The sequence below is a fragment of the Lissotriton vulgaris genome, unplaced genomic scaffold (genome assembly GCF_964263255.1).
Source record: "Lissotriton vulgaris unplaced genomic scaffold, aLisVul1.2 SCAFFOLD_1581, whole genome shotgun sequence".
NCBI classification, from domain to species: Eukaryota; Metazoa; Chordata; class Amphibia; order Caudata; family Salamandridae; genus Lissotriton; species Lissotriton vulgaris.
In genome coordinates, this window is record NW_028242962.1 from 89,046 (window position 1) to 113,011 (window position 23,966).

A 23,966-nucleotide genomic window follows, 5' to 3' on the forward strand; every position below is an offset into this window, starting at 1 on the left:
TCCCGGCTCGGCGGGGTCTTGAGTCCTAAAATGTCCATGGACTCGACAATTCTCGCTCCGGTGCCTACTCGATTCACGCGTTCACACTCTGCGACTCTGGGCAAAAGCTTGCTTAATCTCCACAACGGCCCCTCGCGGCGGGATGCCTGGCTTTCACCTTGCGTATACCCTGCCGGGGTTATCTAACAGGGGAATACCAGGACGGGTTCCCTAAGCAAGCGCTTACAGACCGGTTGGTGATTTGCGCTATATAAATTCCTGTACATTTACATTTTACATTTACACACACACACAGCCACACACACACAGAGACACACACACAGAGCCACAGACACACGCAGAGCCACACACACACACACACAGAGCCACACACACACAGAGCCACACACACACACACACACACACACACACACACACACACACGCAGAGCCACACACACATTGTGTTAGACTCATCCTACTCACTTGCACAAGAACAGTGAGCAGTTGCACTATTCGCCACAATCACAAGTGTGAAAGACTACTAACAGAAGTGGCAAAACTGAAGTAGTTGGCTTTTTGATACTCTGATATGTTCCAATTCAACAAAGTGCTTGATGCTACACAAAGGGTTCCAATATATGTTGTTTGGGAGGGGGTGCTCCAAATATTTCTCAGGGCACTCACTTTAGTGAAAACAATGAATAATGCACTTTCCAGTAGTCATATTACTGGGCTTAAAATGACGAAAAGTAAAGTGGACAACTAGAATCTAAACCTGTTACCTTCAGGAAACATGCTGATCTCTGATGTGTATACTTTAACTCACTGAGCTGTTTAACTAGCACTGCTGAGTTACCTTACCAGGTTCCTGGGAACTCCATCAACTGGATATTGGTTTAACCATTACACTGTCACCTAGTACTGGTGTGACATTCACAACATCATACAGCAAATAGTTTAACCATTACACCTTGACAGGCGGCCCTTGTGTACCCATCACACAGACACTGGCTTAAACTTGCATCTGCCTATTAAAAAGCATTTTAGTTCAATTCTCTGCTCCCTACAATCAGCAGTAGACCTAGTTTTTTCAGTGAACCTTGTTTCAGTCTCTAGCTACCTCCATTTCATACTGCGTGACAATCTATAGAGCCTGCTACCTTTTTTGCATCTGTGACTCATTATTTACCAATGTTGTAATTTGCGTTTTTTGTGTTCTGTTTCTAACGTAAAGTGCTCCAATACCTTTAGAAAATTCTGCGCTATAAAAAAACAACATAAATAAATACATAAGTAAAATCACCTCTCGATTAGGCCATACGGTTTCATGAGAAGACTGGTTAATTCCTGATGCCATCATGAAGAGGCAGTTGCAACTCAGTCGGTACACGAATCGTGGCACAGTCCTCGCACCGCCACAAAGCAAAAGCTTTAGCTGTGAAACTGCCAAGTCTGTACCATAACAACACCATCACGCAGCTAATGGTTAACACTCATCTCCCTGATCATTAACAAAATGGCGGCTCCCTGCACAACATTATAGGTGACCAATGCGCCATAACGATTGGGTGCCCGCCTGTTAAAACGCCGCCCTGCACACGCAGCAATATGGAGGCGACGCCTTTGTTTACTGCATGCAAATTCGTCAGCGCCGATGGCGGCTGGCTTAACAGAGCTTAAACTGTTAGACGCACGAAGTCCCCTCATAAATATCCCTTCTGTGTACAGCGCGCGAGACAGCTTTGCCCCGCTACTGGCCACCGGAAAAGATTAGCACCCGTTTTTCATCAACTATTCGAAGAGCAGCATCTCGGTTTTAATCACTTCTGATGCTCCGTTAACAGTTTCACGCATAGAAATAAAGGAATTCTTTATAACTCTCAAACTGAAAAGAGCTCGCTGCGGCAATGCTCAGCGGGCTGAATCAGACTTCCAGGCAGGAGAGGGTCGGAACAGCCGTCCGATAATACTTCAAACCAAAGCTTTAAGTTGGAAGCGATCCCAGCCTGGTTCCTACCTCGGGCTGAACAAGCGCTCGCCATCTCTAAGCCCCGTCCTTTTCAGACTGGGGGGCGTGTTTTTGTTTGTTGACTGAAGACGTCATAGAGAGAAAATACCGCAAAAACACATCCCTCAATCCGAAAAAGACAGGGCTTAAATGGTAAGACAAACCTCTTCTCCATGGCTGGCCGCCGTTTAGGAAGCCAGCCAATGGAGAAGAGGGGCGGGTTTAAGCCCCGCTACTAGAAAACATAAAATCTCGGCAGCGAGACTGCGCAAGCGCAGCCTACGCTAGCCGAGACCTAAAAAGGGACAAGAAAGTTAGTTTCAGCATACTATGGTACAACTAGAGATAAGGTTTGTTTATTACCAACTGTTGGGCTACACCCTGGCACCTACTCGCTGGGTAGGAAACTACTTTGAGTGCTACTTACCAAGGCTATGTACAGTTGTACCTGCATATTTACCTCAAACAGGCCTATTTCCAAGCTAACTACAGAGCGTAGATGCAGACTCTGCAGTTCCTTGTCATCAGCCATCCAAGGGCTATAAAGGAGGAAGGAGGGAGGAATGGTCTTGACAGTAGAAAAAATACTGGAAGATGCACCATTCTAAAAACAAACAGATTTATTCAATCCTCTTGGATTATAAGCCTGCTGCTCTAAATGTAATAGGGAGTATACCTGACGGGAGAATCAAAGACACTCATGAAGAACAGCCTGTGCCCCTTTAGTCCAAAGGGGCTGAACACGTCAGTCAATCGAACTGGTTGTCATTCCTCTAGGATGGTCCCAAAACAAGCAAGGTTTGCATCTCAACCAGCAGCGATTTGATCGAACAACTGAGGTGAAGAGGGAAGCTTGAACCGGTCATGCATCTTCAAGAGGGTCCATGGGTTGCAATTGGTGGGCATACACATGTGTATTTTGTCCCAGGAATGGCAAACATCAATTTGACTTCTTTGGCTCAGAGTAGGATTCCATTTGGGAAGCCATCTTTGATGAAGGACATTAGTGGTTTCCTTTTCTGGCCACTTGGTAAATGTTAACTAGAAGTTGCTCTGCTTGGAAGAGTCTTAACATCGCAGGAGGAATCTGGCCACAGACTTACCAAGGGGTCAAAGGACCTTTATAAAGGCCTGACACTGGCATGAATGAGGATAACTGCCAACAATTTGATGATTATAGTCATTTGGTAAGATTCTTGCCTGTAGTTGTAAATGAGAGAGGTTGCTCCCATTGAAATGAAGAGAGCTTGCTTTTACTGAACAAAAGTTCCAAGATGTACGTTTGGGCTTCAAGACACAATACAATAAGTAAAGCAACACTTTGAGGAAAACATCAATTCTGACAGTCATGGTCTTAGCCAAAAAAATATGTTCGACACAGAAGAGATATATTTCAGCAGTAACACTGTATTCTATTTCTTATTAAAAGTCTGTAGGCCATTATTGCCTTAAGGGCATTCAGGAAAGAAATGTGATGGATATTTCCACATTGCAGACATCCATCCTTGCAGAATGAAATTTGCATTAGCAATAAAAATAATTTCAATAAAATTAACGTCTAGTAAAGTGCCTTCTACAAAAAAATAATTTAACCCAAAGAAGCTCCACCAGAATTACTCAAATTTACACCCTAAATCTAATCTTCTTATCCCTGCCCTATTTGTAATGGACATACTACTTTGCAGAACATATATTTAAAAACAGATCATTTAAAAACTAAATACAACAACATTATATCACAAAACAGATCTAACGGTGGTCCCTACCTCTTGAAGCACCTAATCTCCAATCACCCTTTTAGATTTCTAGTTCGTCCCTAGAGTACAGAGAGGGAATCGTGTGCACACTGAGTAGCACCCACCGTCCCGGTGCCTATTCCCTAAGGAATTCAAACTTGGTTTCAACAACAGCTAAGGTGCACCACAAACAATAATGTCCAAATTAATATTACAATAAGTCGTAAACGAGGATTTTCATTTTATGGATTTTCAATCTTTATTCAGCACAATTGGAGTACCACACAACAACATTATATGCAAGTAAAAACTCATTCAAGTTCCAGCATTCCATTGTAGGGAATATGTATGTGATACTAACTGTAACATGCCTTAATCCTAAAGTTCTCTTCTGTGGCCCACAACACTATGTAAAACTAAAGATCTGGGGCCAGATGTAGGAGCCCAAATACCGGTCGGTAACGGCCGATTTCGGCCGTTACCAACCGGTATTTAGGAATTGGCATGTAGGGGCCCTATTTTACCGATTTGGTAAATTTACCGAATCAGTAAATTTACCGAATCGGTAAATTTACCGAATCGGTAAAATACTGAATCAGTATTTTTACCGATTCGGTAACTTCCTGATGTAGGTGGGACTCTTCTTAGTCCCAAAGGCCTTACAGATTCGGTATTTTACCACCCAATCCAATTGGGTGGTAAAATACCGAATCCAGGTGTGCATGCACATGTGTGCATGCACACCTGTGCCATGTGACAGACAGACATGCCCTTAGGGCATGTCTGTGTGCCACATGGCACACATGCCTGTATTTGGGGTGCTAGAGGGTGTCAAAGTGACACCCCCTGCACCCTTGCAGGATTCGGTATTTACAGAATCGGTAAATACCGATTCGGTAATGCCCATTGATTCCTACGGGCTTCAAGGCCCATAGGAATCAATGGGCATTACCGAATCGGTATTTACCGATTCTGTAAATACCGATTTTGACAGATTTGGTAATTCAATTACCGAATTTACCTAAATCTCCCTCCTTCAATTTTACCAATTCATAAATACAGAATCGGTAAAATTCGGTATTTATGAGTCGGTAAAATATACTTACCTACATCTGGCCCCTAGACATTTATAGGAGCTATATTTCTAGGCCTGATATACTGTAGACCATCATTATGGTAAATGAGTAATTCTGAAAAGATCGGATATGGACCATTCATTTATACAAGAATGTCCTCTTTGCCTCACACTTGGTATTAGTAACCTTTTAAACCACTGAGTGCTCACGCCAATAATACTTCGAATATTTCATTACTCAACCCTTGAATTTGACAGCCAACATCAGTTATAGCTGTTTTAGAGCATCCTTTTGATTCGAAGCCAGCACATCCTCCAGGTTAGTCAGATAACATTGTTACCGGTAGCAAAGGGAATAATGTAGATCTGCAGGCTACGGGGGCCATCCCTGCACCTCGGCCATCAACTAGAGTCAAAGAGGCCAATATGATTAGAAACATAAAAATTGTTCTGTTTGTCTAGTCATGCATCTCTAACCACAGGCAATCTACAAAGTTTGTTTAATGAGGTCAGCGGGGTTTGGAGATCTATTGTGACATAATTCACCAGGCAGTCCCTTTAAAGAAGAATTCAGGCTTTTAGCTCTGAGGAATCTATATTTTGGACAAAGCAAGATAATGAAGTGTTTTGCAAATTACCATAGTGCAGACTGCAGACAGGCTCTGCTGCACTTTCCTATGTCTCTATTTAGACCGAAAGACTACAACGGGCCTGAATCTTATATTGAAAACCCTCAGCAAACAAATGTTGTTGTTTTTTCTAAGCACAGTTCTCCACGCAGCTAGAATGTAGATTCCATGCCTTTTAATATCATACTGGTTTTGCTGACTATATTCGCTTCTTGCTTATCCATGAGTCTAGTTTGACTCCAACAGAAAGGCAAAGGAAGCTGTCGACATTTTACAAGGTAGCTTCCATATCGGTGGCTTACTCATCTCCCTTTGCATAGAACCTCACAGTTTATGTAGGGTAGCAAAGCATCTGCTTCTCTTCTAAAAGTCTCTCTGAATATCTGACTTAATCAACGAACATCTGTAAATCGAGAAATGGCACTGGTTTAATGCCTCACCCACCCAATTTAACCCTCAAGGATAATGCCCGGAGGATTCCTACAGATAATTTTAGTAGCAAGTTATGAAAGTACTTTTGAGGAGAAGCGAAGGAGAAAGCCAATTTCAATGTTGCCAAAATGCAGCATGATAAAGTAATGGTAGTATTGGATTGGCTTTATACACAGAAAGCCGCCCCAGTTGAGGACTCCTCCCCTACCTAACACTCAATCTGGAGAGGCCAACCAAAGTATAGAGAATGGACAAACTGCTAAATGTAATCAAGAATTTTAATCCAGGACAATTTGGAACCAAAATTGAATAATCTGCTTCCTTGTGTTCTCTCGTGACCCAATATCAACATCGTAGGCTCAGGTGCAATTATACTCAAGGTGGTAGACCTCCACATTGGCCTCTTCCAGCTCAATTCAACAAAGGCTACTTGGAGTTAAAATGGCACAAAAGCAGACTCACTCCCTGTGGCCCTGCAGCATCACCAAGTGGAGGCATCCTATTCCTCTCTGTTCTTGACTGACCCCATTTGAGTTGGCTACTATGTTCATAGACAGACTTACAACCTGCTGTCATCCTTGACTAACCCCAAACCGTGGGAGAAGATACTGACTCGATTGCAGCCCAACAAAAATCCAGAAGCGGGTTTCTGACACTAGCAAACTTTTTCCCCAGTGCTGGCTAGCAGCTTAGGGTCAGGAGTTCCCTTCATCAACAAACCAAACCTTTCTTCTCCCACTTCACCTTTGAGATTAAGAACCAGAAACCTCTACACAAACTGTCTTTCACTATTTATAGATCCAAATGCAGTAGGACTACATTTCTCATCAACTACTTTCATTTCCACTCACCCTCTCCTTTCCTTTGTTCTCTCCACAGCCATCCTCAAAACTGGAACAAACCTAAAAGACACTAATTCTGGATACCAATCACACGCATGATATACAAAAGAGAGGGGATCCCCACCTTCATGTCTATCACTAACAGGGCTGCCACATCTGTCTGGGAAAAGATCAGCTATTCTGACACAGAATATGACACAAATTACAGTCCTGAACCAGTGATGTCTGGTGACCTTTAAAATGTTATGGAGGGGCGGTTTGGTGACACTTGGATCTACCCAAAAGGAGTACTTACTATCCCCTAGGGAACAGAGACCAACATCATGCCTAAACAGTGAGTATTTAGTGAAAAAACAGTGAACCACTCTGTAATGGGCTGCATGTAATGTATTTTTTACTCCTACCCTAGCTGGAAGTAGCTGTCCAAGATGCGGCAAAGATGGAGGACTTCAAATAACCATCAAAGTTCCCCCCTTCCCCCCAATGTCAGAACAAGCATTTACAATGCAATGGTTTCGCCTTTGGAAAAGTTAGAGCTATTGGCATTGTAAATGACAAAAATTTTATTTATGTGTTGGTTTTGAAAACAGATAAATAAATGGCATTGTCATTTACATTGCCATTAGCTTAATCTCTCGCAAATGTGAGACCTATTGTACCCTACGGACGAGCTCAGCAGACAGCAATTACTACCACACACACACACACACACCCAGAGCCACACATACACACCCAGAGCCAGCCACACACACACCCAGAGCCAGCCACACACACACCCAGAGCCAGCCACACACACACCCAGAGCCAGCCACACACACACCCAGAGCCAGCCACACACACCCAGAGCCAGCCACACACACACACACACACACCCAGAGCCACACACACACACACAGAGCCACACACACAGACACCCAGAGCCACACACACAGACACACACACACAACCAGAGCCACACACATACACAACTAGAGCCACAGACACACACACACACCCAGAGCCACACACACACACACCCAGAGACACACACACACACACCCACCCAGAGCCACACACACACACCCACCCAGAGCCACACACACACACACCCACCCAGAGCCACACACACACACCCACCCAGAGCCACACACACCCACCCAGAGCCACACACACACTCAGGAGAGCAAGCACAGCGAGGGGGCAGGGAAGCAAGCACAGCGAGGGGGCAGGGAAGCAAGCACAGCGAGGGGGCAGGGAAGCAAGCACAGCGAGGGGGCAGGGAAGCAAGCACAGCCAGGGGGCAGGGGAGCAAGCACAGCCAGGGGGCAGGGGAGCAAGCACAGCCAGGGGGCAGGGGAGCAAGCACAGCCAGGGGGCAGGGAAGAAAGCACAGCCAGGGGGCAGGGAAGAAAGCACAGCCAGGGGGCAGGGAAGAAAGCACAGCCAGGGGGCAGGGAAGAAAGCACAGAGCAAGCACAGCCAGGGGGCAGGGGAGCAAGCACAGCCAGGGGGCAGGGGAGCAAGCACAGCCAGGGGGCAGGGAAGAAAGCACAGCCAGGGGGCAGGGAAGAAAGCACAGCCAGGGGGCAGGGAAGAAAGCACAGCCAGGGGGCAGGGAAGAAAGCACAGCCAGGGGGCAGGGAAGAAAGCACAGCCAGGAGGCAGGGAAGCAAGCACAGCCAGGGGGCAGGGAAGCAAGCACAGCCAGGGGGCAGGGAAGCAAGCACAGCCATGTTTCCAGTGCTTGGCTATTCTGAACAAACCACACGTGAGGGTGTTACCATCATAAATTGATTACTGCAAATATTCCTCTCATACATGTATAGCTGCTAGCTCCAGTAATGTGGATGCATCTAAATGTTGATATCTTTTAAAAGGAAAAATGTATACAATTAATTTTTAACTGTTTTGAATTATTCCTTGATCAATTCGTACTGTGATAACTACGTGTACTTTAATGCATTTACTAAATGCGAATAAAGTTATTTGACTGATTGATTGACTCAGTTCGTCATCCCACCTTTGTACCAGCGTCAGCGTCTAGCATATATAAGGGCCGATATTTTTACATGGCCACACAAAAACCGGGATAGGCCACATATAGTCATGAGACTAAAGGCTTTAGTCCTACTATTATGTCTGGCCTGTCTCAGTTTTTGCTTCTCAAAATATGGTCACCCTAATTATATGTCAGACACCCTAATATACATAGATGTGCATAGTACCACTATAGTACTGAAGAGAGAGAACGTAATTTTAATATTGAGGTAAGTCCTCCGGATGGACACAAACTGCAATGTTATACAATACACGATGCCGCAAGGGTGGAATGATTGGACTGTAAAGTTTATTAAGCGGTATACGTATTTTATTTTAGGAGAAATATGGCATGCAATCTTTAAGATAGATAAGCTATATTTTTAGCGTACAAATATAAAAGTACTCGTTCAAGGGTTGTTTTGTAAGAGTAGATGGTGGCGGATGCCCTTTCAATTGCAAATTAACAAGATGTACATGACCTAACTGTATTTGACATGCAGTAGTTTCAAGGTCTGTTTGTTATAGAGTTCTTTACAGCTATTTGCTGCTCGGAGTACTCACCAGGCCTTTATGGAGAGTCCTGTACAAGGAATTTTAATTTAGGGGGAGTGCTAATCAAGATGTTAAGACTATTGAGAAGAGTACGCTCAAAGTCTGTTATGAGAGGAGGTCGTTGAGCACTTTTAAGTATGCCCGATTAGGTCGAAGTCCATTTTTTTTCCTGCTTGGAGTGGAGGGGGGGTGTTATGATACTGCACCCTAACGCTGTTTCAAAACGAGTGTTACTTTAATGAGGATGGATGAAAGCGATAGTCTTTAATGTCACTATACAGTAGTAGTTATGAAAATCTCAAGTGACATTTTCAGACACAATCAAATGTAAAATCGGTTTCTAGAAATCGGCGGTAGCAGGACAAGTGTTCCTCTATGTAGACTTATTCCTCTTGCCCTCATCAGCGTTCCTCTATGCAGACCTATTCCGCTTGCCCTCAAAGACCCAGCAATCAGTGTTTAACTATGAGCGTCCAGATGTCACAGCCAGTAACCTGTCTGAGACTAACTTCAGACACAGGACCTACATGAAACGAGCTGACATGGCTTCAGCCCACACCCCGGCATACCTGCACTTTTTCAGCCACTGCAATTCCTAACTCCTCCATGACTCGGGATTTCTGTTACTCTACCGGGCGGCACAGCAGCAGAATTAGGACGTCACTTCCGCCCACCAGTGCACATGGGACGACGGGAACTGTGGTCCTTTATTAGCCACAACAGAAACGATGTCCGTCACCGTATACTTGCAGACGTTCCCCTCAGATGCCGCCCAGCTTTGAACTAGACATACGTCTCTGCCCTCTGAGATACTTCTCTACACTGTCTCATGGCTACCCACGGACTGTGTCAATTACGCAACTGCTTACGTTGCACCTTCTTCAAGTCCCTACATTTAAAAACATGCAGATGCGTAATAAGCCGATAGATAGATTTTTGATCAATTGCAAAACTTCGTACTTTTTCCTTTTAAAGGGTCCTCTCTCACGCTGTCAGTCAGTAGCAGATGGCGTTACTCATATTGTAGAACTAGAAACAAACTTTTGATGTTGGTGACGTAAATCCCGAGCGCTGCAATGACACGTCCGGTAACGTTTACCCGTAAGAAAGGCCAGATACTAGAATGTACAAACAAGCATTTACAAGTGGTGAGGGAACGGGCACACGGAGAGCGGGGGGGGCATGTGCGGGAACGGGCACACGGAGAGCGGGAGGGGGGGGGTCGGGAACGGGATAAAAACAAACAAGCATTTACAAGTGGTGCGGGAACGGGCACACGGAGAGCGGGAGGTAGGGCAGGGGCGGGAACGGGCACATGGAGAGCGGGAGGTGGGAACAGGCACTCACCTGGACTTCGGTCGACCTGGAATGAACAAAACAAACCTAAAAAAAAAAAAAAAAAACGCCCACCGCCGAGATGACGCACACAGAGGGCGGAGAGGTAAGAAATTGCGGGAACGCCCACGAATCTGGTCCGGCCATGACGGACAGATCTCTGTTCCAATGGCTAGCCTCCATTTATGGAGCTAGCCAATGGAACAGAGGGCGGATTCCCAAGCCACTCTACTGTTCTCATTAGGTTTTCACCTGCGTGAAAAGCTGCTTGCGCAGCTTTCACTTAGGCGAAACCTAAAAAGGATCAGAATGTGGATACTTCGAGTTGTTTTTTTTTAGTTCCAGCCTGCCGCTAGCATTTACGTAAACAATATCTGCTTGCATTTTTTTTAAATGGATAAGTGAACATAAAAGCAAAAATTGAATATATGTTAAGAGCTGCCATATTTATAGAATAACTCTGAAAAGAAATAAGTTGGTCACTCTAGGGGGACCCTAATGATTTTCTCACACCATGAGGGACCCGCCGTTTGAAAAGTTTCAACAACAGTGAGGAAGATTATCTGTCACAGTATAAATGTGACTCTAAACATGCACTGAAGGATGAGAATTGAACATCACAGAGACCTTATAATCTCGTACTTTAGACAGCAAGGCTTGTCCTCAGATAGGACATGTCTTCTGGCGCAGAAATAGGCTACACTAACCTTTTAGGCTCACCTGTCATAAGTTCAATAAAGTAAGTCTCTGGCAATAAACAGCTATAACATAACATAACGTGTGTTTGTAAAGCGCACGCTCACCCGTACGTACGTATCATGGCGCTGAATCAAAGATGCTTATTGTTACCCAACTCAATGGTACTCATTTTATCGACTATAGATGGATGAAAGGCTGAGTGGACCTGCTGGGACTTGAACCTGTGACCATTAGGTCGAACACAGGCCCCTGGAGTGGAGGCATTAGTCCACTGAGCCACCAGATATCAATGTAAATCATAAAATGCCGCCGCCGCAGAAGTGGTAACAAAACTAACAGAGAAACGAGAATGTGCCTCTGTAAATTGGGAAATTATATCATACCATTAATATGGGTTTCCCACTCAATATGAATTATTACTAATCACTAGATAATAAGTTAGAAATATTTTATAAACACACTAATTTCGTTCGAAAAACATAATATATGGAGTAGTTTCTTACCTGTAACTCCAGTTCTGTAGTAGGGGTATCTCTGTGTATAGTCATAATCTAGTGAATAGTCCCGCCCATGTGCGGGGACCCCGGAGCTATCAAAATAGTCTCTTAAGTTGTCTTCTTCTGCAGTCCTGCATAGACACTTAAGAGAAAATCAAAGACAAATAATGCAGCCTAAAATTACAAGGCTACACTGGCCAGCACTTCATCATGAAGTGAAAAGGATAGCCAAATAATATCACATTTTACACATTTTGCTAAGTTTCACACATAGAGAAACTCCCCTTCACAAAAATCCTTTGAAATGATAGAGAGGAAGGGTTGGACAGACAAGCCCCCATAGGCTGCCATTATGTGTCTGGAAAAGGATACTGTGCCTTTAAGGTACTCTCCAGAGACCCTCGGTATCCCAGGATGTACAGCCAAAGTCCTTTTACTTTCAGTTTTTTTTTCCGGCTCCTGCTAGCAGGACACTGGAGAATTGAGCTCTACCTTTTTGGGTATTACTTCAATTTTTGGCACTTTTCCAGTGTTTTGAGTGTTTCACTCGACGTCTGGGGTCTTCCTCTTCCAGTTGCTGTGCTTTTTGGCCAGTTTTTCCACCTCTTTCTGTCAAAAATGCCAGCTTTATTCGTCAAGTGCCCTGAGTGTGGTAGGAAGAAGGCTAAATCTGACCCCCACAGAGTATGCATGCTCTGTCTCTCTTCCACCCACGTCCCTGACTCCTGTGAAATATGTCACTCTTTCTCCAGGAGGACCCTGCGTAACAGGGAGAAGATTTGTCTCCAAGGCCTGGAGCAGAGGAGACAAGAACCAGGTGGGACTTCTGGGCATGGAGGGACTCTGTCATCGTCCTCTGCCCGTGCATCGGCCACTGGGGGGCTCCCCAGTCAAGAAAAGGCACTAGTCCCGGTCGACGTCGAGGGCTTCAACGTCTGTGTCGAGAGGTATGACCACCATATGCTCCCCGTCGACCCAGGGCTCTGGGTCGAAGCGGCATCGCCGTTCAATGTCGAGGGGAAGGACGTCGAGACCTCGGACGAGGTAGACGTCGAGGACTTCACCGGCGTCGACACACCATCGACGTTGTGATGTGTCCTGAAGGCGGAGGTGCTCGCCGTCGAGGCGACACCGCCGTACACCGTCAACGTCGACGCGAAGGTCGACGTCAAGGAGAAGACATTCGACGTCAAGGAGTTCATCGACGTCAGGAAGGTCGACATCGAGAAAAGCGAAGTCGAAGAGGTCGATGTCGAGGAGAGAAAAATCGACACCGAGAAGACTATCTAGGCCCAGGAAGGTGTCTAGTGCCTCAGTGGTTAGTCTATCATCATCTGCGTGTTACCGGCGGCGCCGGCGCTCGTCCGCAAAGAGGTCTGCCTCCAGAGTATCCTCCTCGAGGCCTGCTCGTAAGAAGAGGAGAGTGCTTAGGTCACGGAATCTGATTATTCACGGACATATTCGCCCTCGATGCCTAGGACTCCTACGCCTCCTACTCTTCCGCCACTGCCTCCTAGGATTCCTCCTACTCCTCCTCCTCCGCCTCTGCCACCTCCGCTTGCTCAGAAAAATCAGCTTCTCACTTTTTTGTTAACATGCGCTAATTCTGTACACGAACACTAACGTCATGCTAGCCGCAAAATTCCTCTTTCAGCACATTCTAGATTCTCTTTGTTTCAGTGCCTGATGAACAAAGTAATCCTCCCTTCCTCTCAAGTTCAGTAAAATGAGGACGAATTTTAACGGAATGCCAATCCCAATAAAAGAAAATGCCGTAAAGCGCTCTACAAAAAATTGATATATAAAAAAAAAATTGTCATCATAAAGAAATGTCATTTATGCTATCCTGTTAGTATCTGAAGTATGAAAAAAGCATATCTTTCGATCCATTACCTTTCTCATCAGGGCTGGTAGTTTTATGTGTTTTACTCTACACAAACTGTTACATCAAGAACGAAAAATTAAGCAAAATAATACACATTTTTATTTGGAATGCATTAATTAAGAAAGACGGGAGACCACCATTCCCAAATAAAATGCTGAGCATCCATCATTCGCTGTTTATTTTGATATCCCAAATTCATTTACGTTGTAGCACCCTGAAGCACCCCTCCTCTGACTTCAAGCAAAATTTGTATTCCGTTGGTGAAAACGATGAGCACTTTTTGGAGTGTGCAGTTTGCTTACCATGATGTGCTGTCTGCTGCTGAATGCATTTACTTGAAGGATATTAACGGAGACAATCGTTGTCATCATTATGGGGAAAGTGGAGAAGATGTTGTGACTACCTTTGCAAGTGCTGCCTGCCCCGTCTCACAGACTTCCTGTTTCTCGCTCTCAGACGAGACATCCCGGTCACTGGCCAAACAGTGTTGGATTGCGTGCCGACCGTCACAGTGCCCGCAGCCAAGAAGGAGCGGGGAGACCTGCCTGGTGCACAGTCAGTGTAGAAGAGGAACCGAGGTCACTGGCCACGCAGTGTTGTACTGTGAAGACTGACATGGTGTCTGCACTTGGGGACGCATGCGTGGGACAGCTGCCTGCCGCGTAGACAGTGTGCGCTATTCAGAGGGCTTGAGACCACTGGAACCACAGTCTCCATCTCAAGCCAGGCACCCAGAGTCACTGACCAGGCAGTATTGTATTGTGTGCAGACTGTCACAGTGCCCGCAGCCAAGAAGGAGCGGGGAGACCTGCCTGGTGCACAGTCAGTGTAGAAGAGGCACCGAAGTCACTGGCCACCAGGTGTTGTACTGTTAAGACTGACATGGTGTCTGCACTTGGGGACGCACGCGTGGGAGAGCTGCCTGCTGCATAGGCAAGTGTGTGCTATGCAACAGGCTTGAGACCACTGGCACCATAGGCTCCCTTCTCAAGTGAGGCGTCCATAAACTTTCCATACAATGTTGCACTGCGTGCAGACTAACACAGTGCCTGCAAGAGGGGGCCTCACCCAAGCACGCGGGAACAAATGCCTGCCATGTACATAGTGTGTAGGGACATGCAGCCGAGCCCAAAACCATTGGCACCAGGTTCCCTCTCAGGAGAGGCACCACATGTCACAGGCCATGCAGTGCTATACTGTGCGCAGACTGTTATAAAGCTCCTGCACGTGGGGCCTTCAGCCAATCAAGAGGGGGAGAGCTGCCTGCCACTAGGTAGTGTGCATGTGCAGCTGGCCCGGGACCACTGCCACCACAGTCTAACTGCAGAGGCAAAGTCAATTTCAGAATGAACAGTGAACCACATCCCCAGGCACAGCACACTGATCAGGACCAGACTGGGAACCAAAATCAGCCCTGGATAGAAATGTATGACCCAGTACCACACTGTAGGAGGCTGTGACCTGATTGAAGGTATGGGGGCATGATTGGGTCATGGGAGGCCATTATACTCTGAAAGGAGACTCCTAGCCTGCAGCCCACTGGTGAAATGCCAGAGTGGCAGAAAGGTCAGTCCCGCCCGTCCCTGGCAGCGCTTCATCTGAAAAAAATGAACATTAATAAACCGAATGGACATTGTGTCGGCAGCATCAGTCAGGTCAAGAATTGGGGATATATTTCTCAATAAATGAATCCGGTCAAAAGACCAGGCGATGGTTCTGCTAGTTAAACACAATGAAGGTCTGAATGGCCCAAAGCACGAGGCAAGGTACTGCCAATACTTATTTAAAAACAGCATTGTCTTTAAACTAGGAGTTGCTGATGGAGCTAGTAAAATATCAGCCAGGCAGCAACTTACTCTACCTACAGTTTTCATGTCCAATAACAAAAGGTAACTAAGTGAAGGCATATTACATTATGCAAAACAGTCCTCCATAAATGAGAAGGATGCCAGGTACCTCAGAAGTCATTATCAGTATTGACCCGCCTCATCCCATCACAATCTGTGTACCCAACCAGAATCTATACAGATAAATAACCAATGAGTGCGTGTCCTTGTGCCAGCTCTAATGCAACACCTGGCAGAGACATCACTCCCCTCCTGCTTATGGTCCACTGGAAATGAGAAGTTAAATGCCGGGAGGAGCGACTCATTTGGGGCCTGGATAATTACAGTCCGCATCCTCTCTTCTCATGCCTTTTCCTCTATAGCTCGATGACGAACTTTCCTGCTTTGATTAGCCTTTTATGATTCTCCAACAGCAACCTTCCTGGCACTGCTGAACTCCAGTAACTACTTGGATCTGCAGGTCACAAGTTCGAATCATGACAATGTCAACTTTTCAACTTTCCGAGGTTGGTAAACTGAGGATCTAATATCGATAGCACCTACTTACCTGTAGTGCTTAGAATAATTGATAAAAGACACTTACATTGACATCTGGCATATCTGAGACCTATTGGTTTTGCCAATGCTTGCTTGTTTGTTTTTTAACACAAAGGGGCAGACTGCCTGTTTTGGGCCTCAGGCCTAGGAGCGATGGCCTAGTGGAGTGGGCAGTGAAATACACATCAATAGTGTTGCACATGCATTGTAACTAGGGCTAAAGAGTGTGATGTCTTGATTAACACCTTAGCTGCGTCGAACGTTCAGCACCCAGTGCTGAACGTTCGCATAACGAGCGCTGGCCCGTCGGCCAACGGTCGTGCGCAGCACTGGCAAGGTAGTGCTTGCGACGAGCGTTGGCCGATGGCAGCGCTTAAGGGGTTAAACCCCATTTATGGCTGTTTTACTATCCTTCCTTGCTTGCACTAGGGCCCAGTGCACCCACCCCGTACCAGTGTTACTTTGGGCCTTGGACCAATGGACAAAGAGAGGACACAACTGAAGCAGAGGAAACACCTCAGCTTAGGCCTCAGAGAAATTGCAATGTGGAATGGGGCAAGATGGAAGCCCATTTTTAACACGCGGCAGGGGAGACTGCCCTCCTCACAGGGCGGTAGCTCTCATTAGTGAAGCAGGTGCAGTGGCACTGGGGTCCAGGAGTTTGAGGGGTCCACTGCATCACAGTGATGACTGTCTTACTTTACAAAAGAGGCAGGGAGGCTCATTATCCTTGCTAGCATTAGGGCTGATGGCACCCTTGCTGAAACGAGGCGGGCAACATGTGGGGGCTCATTTCAAGCCTGTTTTGAGATTAGAGTGATGGCCATGCGTGGTGAAGGAGGGGCCGAGAAGCAGAGGAGATAGCTACTCAATGACGCAGATGAATTAGTCCAGCATGTGTGTTGCACTAGGCAAGAGGAGTGTGAGGGGCTCAAATCACGCACATTATGGGAACTAGTGTGCTATTGTCAATTTCTGTTTTCTTTTGATCTATTCTCTCTTTTCCATTTATTGTTGATTAAGAGCTCCAAAAAAAGAGAACCCCTGAAAATGATCTCATAAGGCCCAACCCTTCTGCTTGCCCAAGTCTTGCCATGAAGTTTTAGCAGGGGCCCAACTTCAAAACAGTTTGCTTAAGGGGGGGTGGGGGGGGGGGGGGGGGGTCTCAGAGCAAAAAATGTTTGGTGACCACTGGAACATACCCACACACATCTATGCAGACACAGTTCCACACACCGGCAAACTGCCACACACAACAAGCAAACAAAAAAGGTACCCACAAGCCTGTATGACTATGTATGTGCACACCAGATCTCAGGCATTAACAAGCTTCAAAGTCTTCAGGCTGTAATGAGCCTTGAATGACCCCAGACTGTAATACGCCTTATTTTTCTTAGGCAGTAAAGAACACCCATGGCCCCAGGCAATAAATAACTAGTCACTACAGGCAGCAGTGAGCATTAATGGTCCCAGACTGGAGTGAGTCTAAATGGGTCAAGACAGGAACAAACGTCAATGGAAGCAGGCAATAACAGCCATCATTGGCCCTGGCCATTACCGAGCTTCTGTTGTCCAAGGCAGTACCACGCCACTAGGGAGCCACGCATTAAATATTGGACACTCCAAATCAAAGATTATTATTACAACTGAAGAGTAATGAATCAAATTGAACATGTTTTTGATACCCATCATCCATTCAACCTTTGTGAACCATAATTGCAGTTGTAATGTCAGCTGTAATGATAAAAGCCATTAGGATGTTGTTTAAAAAAAACTGAGGTCAAACTTCCATGTGGGTGCTTTATCGCCCTGCTGGGGGGAATAAAAGTGATTTTTGGAGCAAGACGACCTGGCCACACTTGGAGGAACCACTGTGTTGTGATTTGTGTTATAACCCGTTAACCGCGGCGGTAATTCCGCCGCGGTGCAGGCGTTTCAGTCCGCGGGTGGGGCCGCGTCGGCCAATGGCCGACGGCAGCACTGGGAAGGTAGTACTGCCGTCGGCCAATGGCCGACGGCAGCAAAGAAAGGGTTAATAAAAGGATGAAACAGTTAGGCACCCATGATCTTAGGAAAATATGGGATTTGTGTGATCTGCCACACATTATATTGATAGCCCATGACTGATGATTTCTCCTTACCTTCTCACATTAGCACTGGTTATATCACATTATAGTCATATTGATAAATTACAGTGTACATATGAATTAATTTGCCTTACTGCACATCTTTATTAACGTGCAGGGTTCGTCACTCATTATTCATACGTCTATTGGAATTGACTAGTATTTTGTCATAAGCGAGAGATGACTATTGTGCAGTCTGTCATAGACATCTTTTGATAGGACTCTTTTTCTCAGTCCTCTTTCATCCTCTAAATGTATTGAATGTATTCCCTTTCTTAATCCAATTTTCTGTCTGTACATTTTGACAGCAGTCATAACAAATCTGACATTCTGAACTGTCTGCTCATCTGGAGCCAGTTACAGGACACGTTTTCTTAGCCAATGCTCTTTTATTCTTCACAGAGAACAGTTAGCACTTACTTAATCTTGCTGGAGATTTTCTGTGGTCGTTTTCCTCCTCCTCTAATTCCTTCTTCACAGGTTTTTGCCATCTGTTTTTAACTTGATCAATCAGTAATTGAAATTCATTTTTGTGCTTTTGCCCTGGAAAAGAACGCAAGACAATGTAAACATGCCTCTCCACAAGAATGTATTTAATATGTTATCCATTGTTAAGAGCATTCACATCATCTTCAGAAGGACCGACATAAAGTGGCGACACATTCTACAGAAATAATAACTGCAACAGTGGAGATACATAAAAACAGTGTCTGTAAGTGCAAAAGTTACGACAAAACATTAAGAACAGACGATTGAAAAAAAGACAGCTTTCTGACAAATTCTCAACCCCCAATCCAGTTTTAAAGTATATATATTAATGAATCTGTAAATGAGGCATAACAAGACGCCACATTAGCTGTCTTCCTGAGTCTGTGGCCCATCACTGGACACACCAGATGTAATTCAATTTCCCTCCCAGCAGAGGGCAGAAGGGGTGTGCAGAGCTCACCGCAACTCCTAAACTACCTCCAAACTGTTTACTTGATTACCTGCCCCACATAGATAATAAAGCGGGGTACATGTCTTCACCCGAGCTCTCTCTTTCTATTTCACCTGGCTGACCGACTGCAGAAAGTGCAAACAGAAAGGTGCAAATTTGGAGGTCACAGTATTGCCTAAAAATCAGAACTTCTTTTTTTAAGTGGTCACTTAGACAAGCAATCAGGAGGCTAAAGAGGTGAAGGGCTTCTCTGATGGCAGGCGGAATTAGCTGCAGGCTCCTGAGACGAATGGTGCGCATCGTGTCAAGGTGGAGTAGTACTGGGCAAGTCTGGTCTGGCATGCTGAATTCTTCACCGCCCCATAATATCCAGAAATTACCCTGGAATGGGAGTTTAGTGACCGTGGAGGCATGTGTGCAAGTGCCTGGCGAGTTGCAAGAGAACGGTTCAATGGAGGTAAAAACCTGAAGACCTGGTTGTTTTAAGGCCTGAGAAGATATTTCTACCTATGCTTAGCTCTGGGAAACCCATCTGGGGTAGCTGAGTGCTTTATAAATTTAACTAATAAGAATTTCACTCATACAGGGCCAAAAAGTAAACATTTTTATCTCTCTTGGTTCCCAGATTAAATATGATCTACATTGTGCAACTGCTGTACGCACATGTATAACAAAAAAACTGTCATGAACAAGGGAGAGCATATAGAGAGCCTATGGTGTTATATGTATATAGATAATTAGAGCGAAACACTGTGTCAGGGGTTGCTTTTACTCATTTCATGTTGGCTTGGTTGGTATTTTACCAATTCAAAGCTGTAATACTGTGCCTGGAGTGATAAATGGCTTTTGTCATTTTGCAGCTCGGCAAGGACTGCACTGTGCTAGTCCTATGCTTAAAGACTTTGCTGTATAAATGGCAAAAATACTTTGTCCTTTTCTATCTCGGCGTCTGATAAGTAAAAGTAAGTAGTTCTGACCACTAAAAAGGAGTACCGGTGGGACCCACCTACTCCAATTAACCAAAGTATACAGCACTGACAGCAAAAATAATGGAACACAAGAGGAAGTACAGGAAGAGGGCAAAGAGCGTAACAAGGAGCAGTAGGAGCCACAACAGTGACTATCAGCCTAATTCATGAAGCCCGATTCGGCTCGCAAAGGGTCAGATTCTGAGAATCTGGCCCTTTGCGAGTGAGATTTTTGCATTTGGGATTCATCATCCCAAATGCAAAAATCGGTAATTGCGTTTTCGCAAATTTGCGATGGATTACATTTAAGAAATCTCTATTTGAGATTCCTTAAATGCAATTCATCATCCATTTAAAAATTGCGAAATCGCAATTTCGGGCCGCTATTTACAGCGAGGTCAAACCTCGTGGTAAACAGCGATAACTCAGAAAAATGCTTTTAAAAGCATTTTTCTGAGTTGCATGTTGCACACACACATGTCCTTTGGACATGTGTGTGCGCAACCCCTGTTCATATTGGCATTTAAGGGGTGCTACAGGGTGTCCTTTGGACACCCCTGGCACCCTTTCAATCGCTATCTTATTTGCGATTAGCTAATTGCTAATCGCAAATAAGGAATACTCCCCATTCATTCCTATGGGCCTTTTGGCCCATAGGAATGAATGGGGAGTTATTCCTTATTTGCGATTAGCAATTTGCTAATCGCAAATAAGGAATTAGTAGGAATCACATTTTTTTTGCATATTCCTACATGAATCCCGTTTTGCGAGTCCTTAATAGAGATTCGCTATGAATCGCTATTAGGGGCTCGTAAAACGGGAGTATGATGAATCAGGCTGTTAGACAGCAATAGGAAGAGCAACAGACCTGAGGCAAGGATATCCCACAAGACAAACAGCTGGAGATCAGAGAGCAAGGAAGAAGGTTTCGGAGTACGGAGTAGACAAGTAGGACAGTACCATGAGTAGTGATACAGTAAGATTTTGAAAATTATAATACACAACCCAATTATAGGTAGAGCACGCAAAAAGGTTGACATTTTACATTATGCGAGATAGATAGGTTTACATGAAATAGAGACAAGTGTAGTACAAGCATCGTTAAAGTGTGCTTTTGAAAAAATGTGATCAAGAAAACATGTGGAATAACATTAATACATATAAATGAAGTGGCACTAATTAAACGTATGCTTATAAATGGAAGATTGTGATAAAATGAAGTGGTTTAGTAATATGGTACCTAATGTTAATATGCATCATTTAGAAAAATCGGTGCATAAATATTTAAACAATGACATATAAACTTGGCTGAAGATGGCCCGACCGCGAAAGAGTGCCCCGATGCCGAAGATAGCGGAAGAGGGCGGCGGGCCCTCTCGGAGCGGCAGGCACTCCATGCCAGCAGTTCAAACAAGGAGGAGCATGGCCACCGGAGAGCAGGCAGACCTATATCAGAGGTTGGCCGAATGTCACGGGGACACACAAGTGCCGGCAGCAGCCAAAAAAGATTTGGAGACACAAAGCTCCAAGATGGTGGATAAGAGGCTTTTTGGATCCAGCTTGGCTCTACATGACTCGGGCCATTTCTCCCCGCTGATGGCCCAACGTGTGACTCAAGAGCTGAGTCCATTGCAGGACTACACAATCGACAGCCAGATGAGCATGTATCCCCTTCAGCCAGAGCCAGATGTGACTGGATCTTTAGCCCCCTAGTTTTGGGTAATTTATGGGATGTGACCGATCGCGACATAGACCGGTACATGGAGCATTCCTCAGGAGCTGGATAAAGGCTGGATCTGGAGCACCCATGCTGCATACATTACACAAGCGCGACCAGCACCAAAACTGAAATACGTGATCGGAGCAGCCCCAATTGCCTATGGGATGCCAGTTGCATTACAGTAGCTGATGAGCGCAGTAGCTGCATCCGTGTACAAAAGGTGCATATTGCAAATGACCAATTGTTCGGTTGAAAATCAAACTGAATGTATTGAATCAAGACTACTGAAAGCTTGGTTCTGTATTTTGGAAGTCGTACACCTCGGCTTTTAAATGTACTTAATTTAATTAACTTTAAATTGCACAGCCCACCTCCGTGTCCTCCGGGCTAAAAGAATAGCTCTCTACATCAAAAGGAAAATGTAAATGTTTCGTATTTATACAGCTGCGAATACCACTGTATTCTCAGGTAACTGATACTTTCTGTTGATGTTTGAGCAAACATTTGAATTGCATATTTTTACACTTTCTGGGGGGAAGAGATGTATTTATAATTTTGTATACTTTGTGTAACATGTCTTTAATACTAATCTTGCATATTGGAAGTTAAATAATACATATATTAACTTGATATGTTAAAGAGTGATATTCGAGATGTTATAGAATATGAAAAAAATCAAATGAGACTAAAATTTTGAACTCTGAAAAAAATGCATTTATGAGATTAATGCAAAAAAGTTGTGGTAGTTGGATTTTTTTAACATTAGACAGTTCATGCAATAATATTTGTTAAAGTTTACACATTATATGTGAATTGATTTAAATTCATTACAATTAAGGTAGAGTTAAAATGTATTTCATTTAACTATGTGATGCTAACTTCAAGGCCCTCTTTTCTAGACGCTTTTTCACTGGTATTAACCTTTCCCCTGATTGAATAAAAAGGATCGTTATTTACAAAGATATAAAGTAACTTGATTGTTCTGTAGAATACAGTCCCTTGACATAATTCATATCTTTTTCAAATGTTCACAGCAAAATTTTCCTGTGGGAATAGAATTTTAGCTACGACTATAAACTGCAACTTAGTATTTCTGTTTAGCAATGTTAGGCCTGTGTGGACTCGCAATGTTTCGTTTCTCATGGCAAGCATGGGAAATTAGCTTGGTGTTTCAATAATTTTAGTTGAAATGATGTGACCATAAGCCATGTGATGGTCTTACGATGGTGGTGTGATGTTACGCCACTAGGACTTTACTAAAGAACTTATAAAAAAGAAACTCCAAAGCAGGGGCAACACACGCAACACTCACTCTTAAGCACAGATGCATGCAGATACCATTCACCTATTTGCACACACAGCTTACATACTTTCCTTTTAAGATGCTTTCTGAAGCATGCTACATTGCATAACGGATTAGGATGCTACTCGATTTTTTTACTTTTGCTACCTTTGGACTGCTTGGTCTATGCCCTCAGAAAATTCCCTGGGACGCTGTGAGGACATCTTGCCTGTTTTTACCCGTACCTGTACCAGCGCTACATCTTGCCGCTTCCGCTTCGCGGAAGCCGCTGCGTGGGAGGACTGCCCACCAACGCTGCCTGTTTGCCCCGTGCTTCCAGATCATCTGAGGTGCTGAGAGGCTGCAGGGGAGTCGCGCGGCAGGGACACACTCTCTCACAGGAGTCCCTGCGTGACCAACCAACATCCGGTCAGCGCCCCCTAAGTGCCCCGCCCACAGCCGCCCTCCCACCTACAAAATCTGGTGAGGGACCGCCTTGCGGGACGCTTGCGGGACGCGAGCGGGACGCCGGGAGAAGCCCGGGCAAAGGGCGGGCCGTCTGTGGCCGTCCGGGGCCAGCAGGGGCCGGGACGGGCCACCCCCCTAAGCACCAGATCACGGTAAACGCAGACTTTTCCAGATATACTGACCGGGCAAACTGTTGATAATAATATATGTCTAGCTATACACCCATGTCAACTCGCTCTGGAAAGGGGGAAACTCTACAATAGGCACCATGGACCAGTTTATAACCAGGGCAGTTTCTGTTGTGGAGAAGGAGATTATCTTAGCAGAGCGAAGATTATCGCATGAATATCTTGAACATAAGCGCTCCTCCTTGGGAGCACTGGTACGG

General features: G+C 45.0%; 1 protein-coding gene across 1 annotated transcript in view; it reads right to left on the reverse strand.

Annotated features, from left to right (window-relative positions):
- RAD18 (RAD18 E3 ubiquitin protein ligase) overlaps positions 1 to 23,966 on the reverse strand; it is a 431,063-nt gene that overhangs the window by 20,943 nt on the left and 386,154 nt on the right. Inside the window, exon 10 of the mRNA XM_086948442.1 lies at positions 18,621 to 18,743. Coding sequence (XP_086804568.1) covers positions 18,621 to 18,743 — 123 coding nt within the window. The remainder of the gene's footprint in view (positions 1 to 18,620; positions 18,744 to 23,966) is intronic.